The 15,344-nt window shown below is 36.4% G+C and overlaps 1 protein-coding gene across 2 annotated transcripts in view; it reads left to right on the forward strand.

The window, feature by feature from the left end:
* The window catches only part of stau2 (staufen double-stranded RNA binding protein 2), a 125,380-nt gene that overhangs the window by 48,412 nt on the left and 61,624 nt on the right, over positions 1-15,344 (forward strand). For both annotated transcript variants that reach the window (XM_082184871.1, XM_082184872.1), the window contains exons 8-11: positions 2,585-2,797; positions 4,199-4,336; positions 9,516-9,647; positions 10,645-10,702. In XM_082184871.1, coding sequence (XP_082040997.1) covers positions 2,585-2,797; positions 4,199-4,336; positions 9,516-9,647; positions 10,645-10,702 — 541 coding nt within the window. The remainder of the gene's footprint in view (positions 1-2,584; positions 2,798-4,198; positions 4,337-9,515; positions 9,648-10,644; positions 10,703-15,344) is intronic.

Below are 15,344 nucleotides of genomic sequence, written 5' to 3' on the forward strand. Positions count from 1 at the left end.
AAATGATATGATGATATTTCCAAGAGGGAAGTATAGCAGAATTTCGTCATAAAGTGATGCTCACCCGGAGGAATTCTCAATACTTATGTAACATCTAAGTGTGATGATCAAATGCATTCCACATCAAGGCCTAGTAAATATTGGGTTATGCCGCTCTGTCAAGTGTGCGGGAAATGCACAGTGCTCTCTTGTGTTTCTCAGTTCCTGGCCATCTTCAGATGAAAGCCCAGATTGTTGAGGACTAGAAGTGTACAGATGAAGATTAATGATGTTTGTCTATGCTTCCAATCATTCATGAGCTTTAAAGATAGAGTTCTCCCAGAAATTACATTTCTTTTATCATTTACTCACCCTCATGTTGTTTGAAACCCGGATGATTTTCTTTCCTCTGTGGAACACTAAAGATGACAGTGAATGGGAACTGGGGCGGTAGAGATCAAAAAGTACTATCAACACAGCCCATATTTATAGTTTTCTTCATTCACTTATAGTTTCTCCATTTTATACCATTGTACTATGAATATGTAACATTACATAACACACACAATTATGCCAAAATGCCCGTTTTGTTGAGTATTCTCATAAGAGCAGTCTTAAAGGAGTTACATATATTAGTGCTGTCACAATCACGATTAAAAACATTACTCTACAAATTAATGTCAATCATTTATTTATTAAAATAAGTAAATATAAACAAAAATAAAATACACAGATATAAAATAAACATATATATATATATATATATATATATATTATTGCTATCACAATCACGATTAAAAACATTATTCTCCACATTAATGTAAAAAAAATATTTGTGTATTTTATTTTTGTTTATATTTATTTATTTATTTTCATTTATTATTCATTTATTTTGGTTCAAATTTTTAAAAATGACTTACATTTTGATTATTTTGATTGATTTGTTTTGAATTTCCAGTAAAATTTCATCAATATTCAAATATCATCATTTTGCTTCAGAAGACTAGTTTATGAATGATATGGACCTATACTTTGTGGTACTTTTTTCACCCATTTTCAAGCTGCGGAACATTCATAAAATTTCTCCTTTTGTTTTGCATGGAAAAAATTAACAGTGCACAAAATTGATGGGGATTAATAATGACAATTTTCATGGATGAACAAATTTTTTGATGAACTATCCCTTTAAGGCATTGTACGTGGTTTGAAATGACATGGGCATCCAAGCTTCATTTATGTAAGTCATGAAGCTTATTGAAGTTTGCCACTGTATTTGAATCGGCTCTCAGCTGAGCCTGTTTCACTGCAGTGTCACATGTTTGTATGAATGCCAGAATGGTCATGTGTGTGAAGAGAGGATGTGAGGAGGGAGTCTCTGGAGACGGATAACTTTCAGTTCTGACTGAGCACATAGAGGCCCACCCTCAGCTGTGTGAAACTCAATCCCCCCAGTGTTGCTCTTAAAGAGCTCAGAGCAGCTCACCTGTTTTGTTGACCATCTTGATGATGTCACAGGAAGTAAATACGATTACATGTGCATTACATAAAATTTAGGTTTCTCACGACATGCATTCGTGAGAAATGAATTGTAGTAGCAGAACAGAGTTTGAACAGTCAGCACAAAATTGTGACGCAGAAATGCAGTTTGATTGGTTTTGAATAAAATTAACTCTGATCAGCCATAAAACAATAACTAAAATATTATTTTTTTTAGTATTGTTTATATACTATTATAGTTTTTTTTTTGTATTTTGAATTGGTGTTCATTTTAAAATGGTAATTTCTGTTTAAATTTTTGTAATTTTGTTATGTGCTTTTGGCATTTTTATTAGTATTTGTTTCATAATATTTCTGTATTTTTGATTAATTTATTTTTATTTCAGGTTTAGTCATTTTTGTCCTAATTATTTTATTTCAGTTTAAATTTTCAATTTTAGTTTTTCTTCTAATATTTAAATATTATTTTATTTAATCTGTATTTCATTGAATGAAAATAATAATAATAGTTGTAGTTTAATAGTTTTAGTTAACAATAACAGCACTGATATTTTTTTATAAAGTTTTAATATTAAACATAATTTATTCTCTGTGTATATATACTCTATATACTATATATATATATATCAAAACATTTTATGATCAGATATGTTTTTTAAATAAAATATAATGTTTTTGTCTTGCAAAAAAGGAAATCTGCTAGATTCTTTTTAACAACCCTAAAATAACCCTAAAATGTCTGCATTAATGTTTTTTCTTCTGATTTATATTCTTCCATATGCATATTCATGTATATTTATATTCATATATTCATACTTAGTGTGTGTCTGTTTAAGAACCAGGTGCAGTCTCTTACGTTCCAGTGGTCTCTTTCCCCATATGAGTTATTAATATGTGTGTTAAAGCGGACCGCTCGAATGTAGTAAGTCTAATTAGCAGTATTCCCATTTGCTGAGAAAGAGGAAGAGAAAGGGCAGAAAGAAGAGAGCGTGCAGCAGACATGGCCTAAGGAGTAGAGAGAAAGAGAGCATGACTGGAATAACCGCTGTTCCCACTTCTGCATGCATGTGTGTTCTCTTGTGTAACGTGTTCTTTACGTGGCCCTCAGGTGCTGAAGGAGAGTGGACCCCCACACATGAAGAGTTTCCTCACACGTGTGACGGTGGGGGAGTTCTCGACCGAGGGTGAGGGGAATAGTAAGAAACTCTCCAAAAAGAGAGCAGCCCTCTCCATATTACAGGAACTGAAGACACTGCCAGTCCTTCCTGTGGTAGAGAAACCCAAAGTGCATTACAAGAAGCGGCCCAAGACCATATTAAAGGTGGGTATATTTAGGAGCAGAACTAATTCCTGAGTGGTCGATGTAACTGGAATATTACATTGACTTTTTAGTTCATTCGACTTGTATGCATTTATTATGGGATGTGTTTTGGAGGATGTAAAGTTGCAGCGTGTAATTTCTGCACTGCTAGCGGCATCAAAAGGAATTGCCAAATTAAAGGCTTCGTACTTTTGTACTTCGTACAAATTAAACACCCACTGTACCAACAACCCTATCAATGAATAAAGCACAAACTCTGTTATCAATATTAAATTGTTTTTATGGAGATTTGTGTTAAAAAAAAATACAGTAAAAAAAACATTATTACAATTTAAAATAACTGTTTCATTTATTCCTGTGATGACCAAGTTGGATTTTCAGCAGCCATTACTCCAATCTTCAGTGTCACCTGATCCTTCAGAAATCATTTTAATATGACGATTTGGTACTCAATAGACATTTCTAATGTGTTGAAAACAGTTGTTTTTTTTCTAAATTATTTGATGAATATAAAGTTCTAAACAACAGCGTTTATTTGAAATAGAAATCTTTTGTAACATTATAAATGTCTTTACTGTCCCTTTTGATCAATTTAATGCATTCTTGCTGAATAAAAGTATTAATTTCTTAATCGTACTGACACCAAACTTTGGAACGGTAGTGTACATTTAAACAAAAAAACTGCTGCTCAAGTGTAGAATTTGATCCTTGGTTCAAGTCAGGCCTGATGATCAACCAACACACAGAACCTGAAGGAATAATAGTTCACTCAAATATGATAAACAATGCTTGCTCTTTTATATATATAATGAAAATAAATGAGCATTGAGTCAACTAAAAGTCATAAAAATGGTCCACCTGACAATACTATATTCTGAAACTTCTAAAACCATTTGATAATTTTTTTTTGTGAGAAACAGAGTGAAATTAACATCATATTCATTGAAAATCTTTGTCATTTTGGAGTTTGACAGCCCTATTTTAAAATTTATTTTCATAAATCATTTTATGATTTATGTGGCATTTAAATGGAAATGGAAGTTGTTCAGAAATTCGCTTTTGTGTTGCACAGAAAACCTGTTTTGGAACAACATGAAGGAGAGTGAATCATGACAGAATAATCCTTTTTGGGTGAACCATTCTTTTAGTTCATTCAGGCTGTTCTCTTTTGAAATTCTAGAAATTTTTGGAGCCTTTTACATCATACAGATGTTTATTGCCTCACTCATTCGCTCACTCAGTCAGTCACTCATTCACACACGCTCATTCACTCTTTTGTCATTCCCCTGACAGGGTTACTGACGTGAACATTAACCAGCCGTCCATCTGTCCCTTTGCTGCTTTATCTGTGTCTCTCATCCTCATTCTCATTTTCTTTTTCATTCTCAATTTCTCTCTCAGACAGGACCAGAATACGGACAGGGCATGAACCCTATTAGCAGACTGGCTCAGATTCAACAGGCCAAAAAGGAGAAGGAGCCCGAATATATGCTGCTTTCAGAGAGAGGAATGCCCCGCCGTAGAGAATTCATCATGCAGGTACATTTAATAAGAGAGGGATTCAGGAGGTATAAAGTAAAAGAAAAACTTGGCCGAGGGGGGGAGTGAAGGACAGAGGAGTCCTGCACAAACACTGATAACCTCCCACTGTGCAATCTGTCTTAATCAGAAAGACTGTCACCTCCTCTGGCTCTGATTACCACTGACCTTCAGCTCTGTCAAAGTCAGGCAGAGACTCTTTTTACACACACACACACACACACACACACACACACACACACACACACACACACACACACACACACACACACACACACACACACACACACACAGTTGCTCATTTACTTTTGGAAATATTATCTCACTGCAGTCGTTAATGGATAATTAGTCTTAATTTAGATCATTTAGGTGATGGCAATAACTAGCCCATGTGTACTGTAGGTCCAAGCACATTTCAAAGCTTACAGGAATTGTTCACTTTAAAATTAAAATTAAAATGATGTCATCATTTACTCACCCTCAAGTTGTTTCAAACCAGTATGAATTTCTTTCTTCTGCTGAAGACAGAAGAAGATATTTTGAAGAATGTCGGTAACCAGACAGTTGATGTACCCCATTGATTTCCATAGTAGGAAAAAAAATACTATGTAAAATAGTATTCTGTAATCTGTGTTCAGCAGAAGAAAGAAATTCATACAAGTTTGAAACAACTTGAGGGTGAATAAATGATGACAGAATTTTCATTTTGAAGTGCTTTGTGCAAAAGCTTCTGTCCAGCTCAACAAATATGTGCATTTATGCCTTTGACCTCTTGCATGAAGGTATATGCAAATCCCAGGCAGGCATGATAATTGACTGCTGGCTTTTATTTAATCTTTTTCTGATTGCTCACTGCATCACACATGCACTTAGCCGCTGGTTTATTACAGGCCATTAAAACAACAATAACTGTACTGCTCGCTGCCCAGTGAAAAAAATTACTTTACCTCATACAGTAAAAATGAAGCCCCCTGTAGCCATAACAGCAGTGTTTAGTCCCTGTGAACAAAGACGCACTAATACTAGCAGAACTGGCTCAAAATCACCTCAGATTTCCACATATGTTTTGAAATGCCTCCAACTTGGATCTGGCTTTGGACTCTTAAATCATGAAAGATTCTTAACCATGGCCTCAAGATGACCAATCAGAACTTGTACAGCTTAGCTAATTTGCACTGAGATATCTGCACTTGTTCATTGAGCATTTTGTAGTATAGTGTATGGAGCACAGTAGATTAGAGCAGAATAGAGTGGAGTGGTAGAGTGCAGTAGATTAGAGTTGAATAGAACATTATACATTGGATTCAAGTAGAGTAATATTGATTAGTGTTAAAAGAGAAGATTTGTATACAGTTGTATGGAGTAGAATAGGATAAGATAGGGTAACATAGTACAGTAGTGTAGAGTATTATAGAGTTAAAATGGTAGTGAACATTGTATTTAGTAGTGTTGAGTAAATAGGCAGAATAGCATATAATGGTGTGGAGCTGAAACGATAGAGTAGATTTGTGTAAAGTAGGGATGTACCGATCCAATATTCAGTATCGGCTTTGATACTGTGACTTTTGCAAGATTCTGTCCTGTCAGACATCCGATACTGTGCATACTCACGGTTGTTATTGTTAAGCTCCACAAAAGGCAAAAAACACTTTATAAAGCACCATAAAAGATTTTGTGCACTAAATATTTCAAGTCTTCCAAAGCCATTCTGTAGCTTAATGTGAAAGAAACAGACAAATATTTTTTTTACGCCAGTACATTAAATAAAACTCACGTAAACTCTTCCTCCGCTGCGCTGATCAAGAAAAAAGCAGCTTTATGGGTAGGGAAGAGTTGTATTGAGTAGGGCAGAGTTGTATGGAGTAAGGTAGAGTTGTATGGAGTAAGGTAGAGTTGTATGGAGTAGGGTAGCGTTGTATGGAGTAGGGTTTTATGGGGTAGGGCAGAGTTATGTGGAGTAGGGCAGAGTTGTATGGAGTAGGGCAGAGTTGTATGGAGTAGGGCAGAGTTGTGTGGAGTAGGGCAGAGTTGTATGGAGTAGGGTAGAGTTGTATGAAGTAGGGTAGAGTTGTATGGAGTAGGGTAGAGTTGTATGAAGTAGGGTAGAGTTGTATGGAGTAGGATAGAGTTGTGTGGAGTAGGGTAGAGTTGTATGAAGTAGGGTAGAGTTGTGTGGAGTAGGGTAGAGTTGTGTGGAGTAGGGCAGAGTTGTATTGAGTAGGGCAGAGTTGTGTGGAGTAGGGCAGAGTTGTGTGGAGTAGGGTAGAGTTGTGTGGAGTAGGGTAGAGTTGTGTGGAGTAGGGTAGAGTTGTGTGGAGTAGGGTAGAGTTGTGTGGAGTAGGGTAGAGTTGTGTGGAGTAGGGTAGAGTTGTGTGGAGTAGGGTAGAGTTGTGTGGAGTAGGGTAGAGTTGTGTGGAGTAGGGTAGAGTTGTGTGGAGTAGGGTAGAGTTGTGTGGAGTAGGGTAGAGTTGTGTGGAGTAGGGTAGAGTTGTGTGGAGTAGGGCAGAGTTGTATTGAGTAAGGTAGAGTTGTATGGAGTAGGGTAGCGTTGTATGGAGTAGGGTAGAGTTGTGTGGAGTAGGGTAGCGTTGTGTGGAGTAGGGCAGAGTTGTGTGGAGTAGGGCAGCGTTGTGTGGAGTAGGGCAGAGTTGTGTGGAGTAGGGCAGAGTTGTGTGGAGTAGGGCAGAGTTGTGTGGAGTAGGGCAGAGTTGTGTGGAGTAGGGCAGAGTTGTATGGAGTAGGGCAGAGTTGTATGGAGTAGGGCAGAGTTGTATGGAGTAGGGCAGAGTTGTATGGAGTAGGGCAGAGTTGTATGGAGTAGGGGAGAGTTGAATGAAGTAGGGTAGAGTTGTGTGGAGTAGGGTAGAGTTGTGTGGAGTAGGGTAGAGTTGTATGAAGTAGGGCAGAGTTGTGTGGAGTAGGGCAGAGTTGTATGGAGTAGGGTTTTTTACAGAATAGGGTAGAATTTTACAGCGTGTGGTAGATAGGGTAGAGTAGAATAGATAGGGTAGATGGGAGCAGGTCAGAGTTGGATAGTATGAATAGTATGGCGTAAAGTATTACGTTGTGGAATGGAAATGACGACAAGATAGGATAGGATGGATTGCAGTAGAGTAGGAAATATAGAGTGATATTGTATAAAATAGTGTATAGTTGAAGGGTATAGTAGTTAGGGTGGAGCAGATAGGCTAGGGTAAAATAGGCTCAGAGTTAAATAGAATACTATGGCATAGAGTACACAACTCTGTTCCATTTCAACTCCGTATTAGACTAGATAGGATAGATTGAAGTAGAGCAGAAAGGATATTGCCAAGCTGAGTAAATTAGCATATAATGGAGTAAAGTAGTGCAGAATAAATTACATAGATCAGTGTAGTGGAGTGAAATAGAGTAAAGTAGAGTTGAATACAGAAAAAAACTACTTTCCTGCCGGGAGGGAAGCTGCAGTATTTCAGAAGCTGTAGTATTTCAGAAGCAGAAGTGGTACAATGAACACTACAGTTAATGAAACATCATCATGTTGACTGTCATTCTAAATGATCTGTCAGAGTCTCATCCAGCACTACCACACGTAAACAAGTATCAAGCAGCATCCAAGTTGGAGAAGTTTCTCTTCCCAGTCTCCTGTCCGATAATCCCTAGCTTTAAAGCACTCCGTGCATCTCTGAGCGTGTGGTAACGCAGCCTCTAACTGATTCTCCATGCTCCTTTCACTGTCGCATTAGACTCTGCTTGTGTGTGTTTCTTTTGTGTTGCCCAGTCGCTTCTAAAATTTCCACATTGTTCCCCCTCTGGTCTGTGGGCATCAATACGTGTCTGTTTTCAGGTTTTCAGGGCCACACCATCTCTCCCCTCCTGCTGCTTTGCTCCTTATAAATATGAAAAGATGGTTGTCTGGGTTTAGAGACAGATTGACAACAAAATGGATTTATCTTTTATAACTATTTGAGAATATAGTACTATACCGATTGGTTGTTGGTTGTGTTTTCCATCAGATTCTGGTCTGCTTATAATTTGCTCGCCACTTTTTTCATTATTAATATAGGCAATATAGCCTTTTTTCAACTTTTCAGACCACTTTTGATGTATTGTTGTTGTTTTTTATTAGAGATGCACCGATTGATCGGCTGGTGATCGGAATTGGCCGATTTTCACGTGATCGGCCGTGACCGGCGACCGGCCGGTCAGTCTGACAAATGCCGATTTTATGCCGGTCAAATGCACTCGGGCGCCACATGATTAACATTGCGCAACATCAGTATCACAATTGCACACGGAACACACATGTAGGAAACCTCGTGAATTACGTCCGTTCAGACCGCAAGCGCGTATTTTTTTTTCAGCAGCGCGTGAGCGTCAAGCAGGAGCGTCGCGAGCAGTGAAGCGCGTGTTTCGGCGCCGAGTCTATTTGCTGCACTGCTCGCGCTCAATTAAAGGAAAAGCACACTTTTGATGGACAAAATAGCCTAAAGGGATTCACAAAAAAAAAAAGTGAATTTGCGTGTTTTAACAAGAACTGGAGTAGGCAATGTCATAAAAGAAAACGAAGACTAATATTTATAGAAAATGTACCCATTTAAACTTGTTTTATTATTCAGTTTGTAAAGTGATTGCAATAGGCCTGTGTGTGTGTGCTTTGAGAAATATCTTTATACTACAAGGCTATATTTATTTATTTTTTTAATTTATATATTATTTTATTGCCATTTCCTGTTTTCATACAGACGTTTAGTTTGCTAAATACATATATAAAAAATTATTGGATATTGAATGTGAAAAGGAAATGGTTATTCCATAACACTGCACTTTAGATGTGTGTGAACTATGGAAATTGTAAAATGTTCTATTACAGAAAAGATATAAAATAAATATTTGTGTGTGCTGTAAAGTGCTTAGAAAAAATGAAATCGGAATCGGCTAAAATCGGTATCGGCAGGTCAAACTTAATGAAAAATCGGAAATCGGAATCGGCCCAGAAAATTGTAATCGGTGCATCTCTATTTTTTATTATCAATCCTGATTTTGTATCTGTATGAAGAGCAAAAAGCTCAATGTAATGTAGCCTTATCCAACTACCATTTAGTCATCAGCACTACTCATTTTTAATGACTTAGTTACAATTTTACAGTAATGGCGGACATCCAGACAGCACTAAACATCTACTACTGTTTGTTGGCAGGTGAAAGTAGGTACCGAGGTCACCACAGGAACTGGACCCAATAAGAAAGTGGCCAAGCGTAATGCAGCGGAGGCCATGCTTCTTCAACTGGGCTACAAGGCTTCTACACCATTACAGAACACACCGGAAAAGGTCCGTTTCAATCAGTGCTTGGGAAGATACTTTGAAACTTTTACAGCTAGTAGCTATTAACCTACAACCTACTATTAGGCTATTTTTCACATACTTTCAAAATAAAAGCAGTATTTATCCCAAGAACATTATTTATCCCAAAAACATGATATTAATTAAGTATCTTAATTAGTGTTCATAATTTGGAAAGACATTTCACACTAAAATCAAATAATAATAAAAAACTTTTTAAATGTAAATAAATTCTATAATAAATAAAAATCATCATTATTCAAATATTTATATTTAATTATTTCACTACTAAAAAGTGAATATTATTGTAATGACGCTGATGACGGCAATTCATTTTTTGTTTTTTAACTGAATCTTTTAAATGAACCATCCAAAAAGAAAATTCAGACTCTCCTGTTTTTACTGTGTCATTAATAATTGCAGCACATCAACTTTAATTTTTTTTTATTTTTTTTTATTTTTTTTTTTTTTTTTTAAGTAACAATTCTGTTAGATGTCTCTCATTTAACAAGCCAGTTGTCCCAAATGAAGGGAAAACAAAAACTTTTTGCTAAAATGTTCAGACTCTCTCTCTTTTTTTTTTTTTTTTGTAACACATCAGCTTTTAAGTAATTGTTTTACATTTAGATAACAATTCTATTAGATGTCTCTCTCCTTTAGTTCATTATCCCATTTGGTTGCCACATTCAGTATGAACAGCATGGCGGAGGCATCAGTGAGAGAGGATGTATACGTTTGTATCATCACGTTGCTTCTTGTTTCAGTGCGCACAACCCTAATCTTTAAATCTCCCATCTACTTAGTCTTTGCAAGTTAGTGACACTTATGCCGTGATATCTCAATTTGGTAGGGATTCTCCCTTTCTAATGGAAACAAGGGAAAGCGACTTGTCTGACATGCATGAAAAAGGGTTTGCTAAACCGGCCCTCTCTCTCTCTCTTTCCAATATCTTTCCGCTCCTCTATTATCTTAACATTGGCTACAGATGGACAACAAAGGCTGGAATGGACAAAGGGCTGCTTTTCCTGAAACAACAACCAACAGTAAGTGTTTTTCTCTCCGTCTGTGTTCCTCAGTGTAGGTGATGCCAGGCCGTTTAATCTATCTGACTGATTAATAAGGAACCCAGTCGGCTCAATCACAAACTCGCTTCTATGGAGAGCCTGTGAATTCTTCCTTTTCACGTAGACTTATGTGCTTTCCCAGGGGGTCTGTGAGACCACTGTATTAAACGCTCACACACACACACATTAACCACCCAAACAGTTTTTCAGGGTACAACTGTGGTCTTCCAGATGGGTTTACACACACACACACATCCATTTTCCAACAAAATGGTGCTGGTTTTTGAGCTGTGCTCGGCTGGGAGCCCACGTTTCCACTGACTTTGAGAGACGAGTAATGACGTAACTGACTATGTTACTATAACCTGCCAACAAACAAACATAGCACATCACTGTCTTTGTTTATGAGCATTAAGAATATATTTTATCATCCAAAGTAATTCCAATCACTGTCTTATGTAATCACAAGCTGCTTTTGATGCGGTTAGAAGTGTAATGAGTAAAAATCATAGCAGTCATTTCACACGTATGATATTTATAAATAAAATCATTTTTGACAGATGGAGAAACAAACAGAATTAGGATATACACACAGTGTATCTGTCAATTGAACATCTCTGTAAACAGTTTCATGATTAGAATGGCAGGGATCTAGTTTTGTTTTGTTGTTTTGAACTTGCTGACATTATTGCACCCCTGGCCTCTGCCGTTATTGTTTCCTGGTTCAATATTTCCTGGCCAGAACCGGGGGGTTTTTTTTTTCTACTGTGTGGATCTGGCACTAGATAACACTTGAGTTGAAAATGAAATGAAATTGCATGATAACAAACAATTTTCTTTAGTAAAAATCATTGTCAAATTTTAAAACAACCTTAACAGCAGGCCTCGGAGAAATGCAGGTTGCAGGAACGTTATTGCAGAGTATATGAACAACATCTTTGTATATACAACCCTCCCTCTGTGAATCAGAAATGAGTGCATTGTGTAATTAAACCCGCAGTTTTGTTGCTTACTTGATTTGAAGCAGTGTTTGACAACTGTTTTGGATGAATCTATGAAAACAACAGCTTCTCTAAATCAGGTCACTCGTGGTCTAATGTTGGAGAGTATTTGACCCAACTATGTAGTGGCATTCCTGGAACTTGCACACATGCTGACGAAAGCTCTTGGCTGATGGGAAAACCTTTATCATAGTGCTTGCGGCAAGCATTTCGTTTTCTTCCCCGCAATTTTTTACTGTTAATTCAGCTTGCACTGCATAACATGCTGCATTCAAACTTGTTTTAAAGATAATTTCAGCCTTAGGTGTGCTGCCTATTTTTACTTTTTATTATTCTTAAACTTTTTTTTAAGAAATGTAAGGTTACATTAAGAAAGAAAATCTCTTCTTGACTTTCATCGTTTGCATACTAAATTGTAATTAAAGGGATAGGTCACCCAAAAATGATTTTTTTTTATCATCACTTGAATGAGTTTGTTTCTCCTGCAATATCACAAAAGAAGATATTTTAAAGAATGTCGGTAACCAGACAGTTGACGATAGCCATTGACTTCCATGGTATGAAAAAAAAAAAAACTATGAAAGTCAATGGCTATTGTCAACTGTCTGGTTACCGACATTCTTTAAAATATCTTCTTTTGTGTTCAACAGAAGAAAGAAACTCATACAGGTTTGGAACAACTTGAGGCTGAGTAAATGATGACAAAATTTTCATTTTTGGGTGAACTATCCCTTTAAATAAATATACCAGTTTCAGTTCAAGTTAAACTCAATCAGCTACTTCTTTTTTTTTTTAAACAGTAAAAATCTGGGTTACAGTGAGGCACTTATAATGAAAGTGAATGGCAAGGCAAGGCAAGGCAAGGCAAGTTTATTTATATAGCACATTTCATACACAATGGCAATTCAAAGTGCTTTACATAGAAGAAATTAAAATAATAAAAAGAAATAAGAATCATTAAAACAGTTTAGAAAAATAAAATGAAATACAGTACAGTACAGTCGGACGAACAGCGGCACAGTGCTCCTTCAGTAAATGCACAGCTAAACAGAAGTGTTTTGAGTCTGGATTTGAATGTGACCACTGTAGGAGCACATCTGATCTCTTCTGGAAGCTGGTTCCAGCTGTGGCTGGCATAATAGCTAAAAGCAGACTCACCATGCTTAGAGTGAACCCTTGGTATTTCTAGCTGATATGATCCTAATGATCAGTGATCTGTTGGGTTTATATTCAGTGAGCATATCTGCAATGTATTGAGGTCCTAGGCCATTGAATGATTTATATACCAGTAATAATACTTTGAAATCAATCCTAAATCTAACTGGGAGCAGTGTAAAGACCTGAGGACTGGTGTGATATGTTCATATTTTCTGGTTCTGCTCAGAATCCTGGCGGCAGCGTTCTGTATGAGCTGCAACTGTCTTATGGTCTTTTTGGGAAGGCCAGTGAGGAGTCCATTACAATAATCCACCCTGCTGGTGATGAAAGCATGCACAAGTTTCTCTAAGTCTTGTCTGGAAACAAAGCATCTAATTCTTGCAATATTTTTCAGATGATAGTATGCTGATTTAGTTATTGCTTTGACATGACTACTGAAACTAAGGTCTGACTCTAGTGTCACACCAAGATTCCTGACTTGATTTTTAGTTGTTTGACCCCTAGAGTGAAGGTATGCGTTCACCTTGAGAACTTCATCTTTGTTTCCAAACGCAATAACTTCAGTTTTGTCTTTGTTTAATTGAAGAAAGTTTTGACACATCCAACTGTTGGGGCTGATTTGTAAGTGTTACAATGCTCACTGTTTCAATAGTATAGCCAAAAGATGTATCCTTACAAATTTTTTTCTCATTTTTATCAAATTTTACAACACATAACACCATTAAACAACTGTAAAAAAAATGTTTTATTTAAACAGCTGTACAGCCCAAATTATTCACCCGTATGTCGCCCTAATATTTCACTTTTAACATGAGAATTTGTGTGCGTTATGTAAAATTACAAGCTTTTCATTTTTGCTTTTGAATCCCCCAAAACTTGTCCTTCTTAATTTCCATTGTAAGCGCCTCACCATAACCTTGATTTTTGCTTTTTGTAAAAAAAACGAGGGAAAGGTTGAAATAATTGTTTGTGCTAATCAGCATTATGCCACAAATGTTGATTGTGCTTCACTTGTTTTGAACCCGGAATATTCTTGTAAGCTTCTATTTTTGTTGACTTCTGGTTCAGTACTAAATTGGTCTTTAAAGATTATACAAGTTCTGCATCTGAAGCTGCATGTATCCCCAAAAAAATGTGCATTATCCATCTCTTTCTTCATCTCTCTTTTTATCTTTTGGCCTTTGCTCTGTTTTGGAGAGGATCCATTCTCCAGCTTGACTTTGTCACACTGATGTTGTTAGACTCCATCTATCTCCTAATTGACTTCACAGACTTTCTCAACCGTAGAGTCTTTAATGTCAGAATAATGCTAGTTAATTTACGGTTCCTGAGATCTGCCAGTGAGAGAATCAACGTCTCTAAGGGGCGTAAACTCAATTCAGAGCAGATGTACGTGTCAGTGACCTGCGAACTAAGTTTTTCCTTTCCACCCTTGTGAACACATAACCAGGTTCTCTAAAGCAGATTTATGGTACCTTGTCCATCGCTGCTAAATGTGCAGATTTATCTGCATTTTGATTATGCAAGAGCAATGATTTTGATCCTTAGCTCTGCATTCTTGGGTGTTTCTTCAACTATGCACATTTTTTGGCCCTGTGGACTCTCTGAAAACAGTTTTCACATTCTCACTAGTTGTCCAACATTGTATCATGGGATAATTCTGTCAATTCTATAATTTTTTCTTCAGAAAGTTTTGGATCATTTCCTCTACAGTGTCATTTCCACCACATCAAATTATGGGTTTAATGGCATTCTGTAGTGGATATGACATAAAAAAATAAAAAAAATTAATAAGATGAGCCGCTCATTTCTTAGCTAGCATTTTATGTATCCTAAATGCAATTAAATAATAATAACATTAAATAATAGTTTCACGCTTTTTGCATCATTTGACAAAGTTACAGCACGGAAATGATGCACAATAGTAATATTCTCCTTACTAGTTTTCCTTGATTTTTCATTATTTTCTTCATTTTTCATGTCAAGCTCTTTAACACTGTTGTCTCTTTGATAAACAAGTACACTGTTTGATAACTGATTTGGAATCAAACTTGTTGGTTTTAATGGAAATTACGCAACATAAAAATGTATGATAATTTTCACATAAAGCCTATTAACATGGTTTATTTCACTGTTTATATTACGAATTTTTATGTAATGGATATTTTTACAATTGATTTTCGTATTATGTAAATCATTCTGGCACAAGGCTAAAAGTTTCCATACTGTATAAATTTGTCACTTTCACTTAAAAAAAAAAAAAAAATTGAAAATGTGCTTTAATGAATGTCAATGGGGTCCAAACCAACGTCACCCAAATGTCTTTAGTAGTTATGTTTCCATCCAAATTAGTGAATTTAACTTCTGCACAAAATTGGAATATCGCATAAAACATTTGTGAATAAAGCCGCGTTTCCATCTAGTGAGTCGAAGAGTACAAAATTCGTCACTGGTGTTAAATA

The sequence above is a fragment of the Leuciscus leuciscus genome (genome assembly GCF_965113295.1).
Source record: "Leuciscus leuciscus genome assembly, chromosome: 11".
Classification (NCBI taxonomy): Eukaryota; Metazoa; Chordata; class Actinopteri; order Cypriniformes; family Leuciscidae; genus Leuciscus; species Leuciscus leuciscus.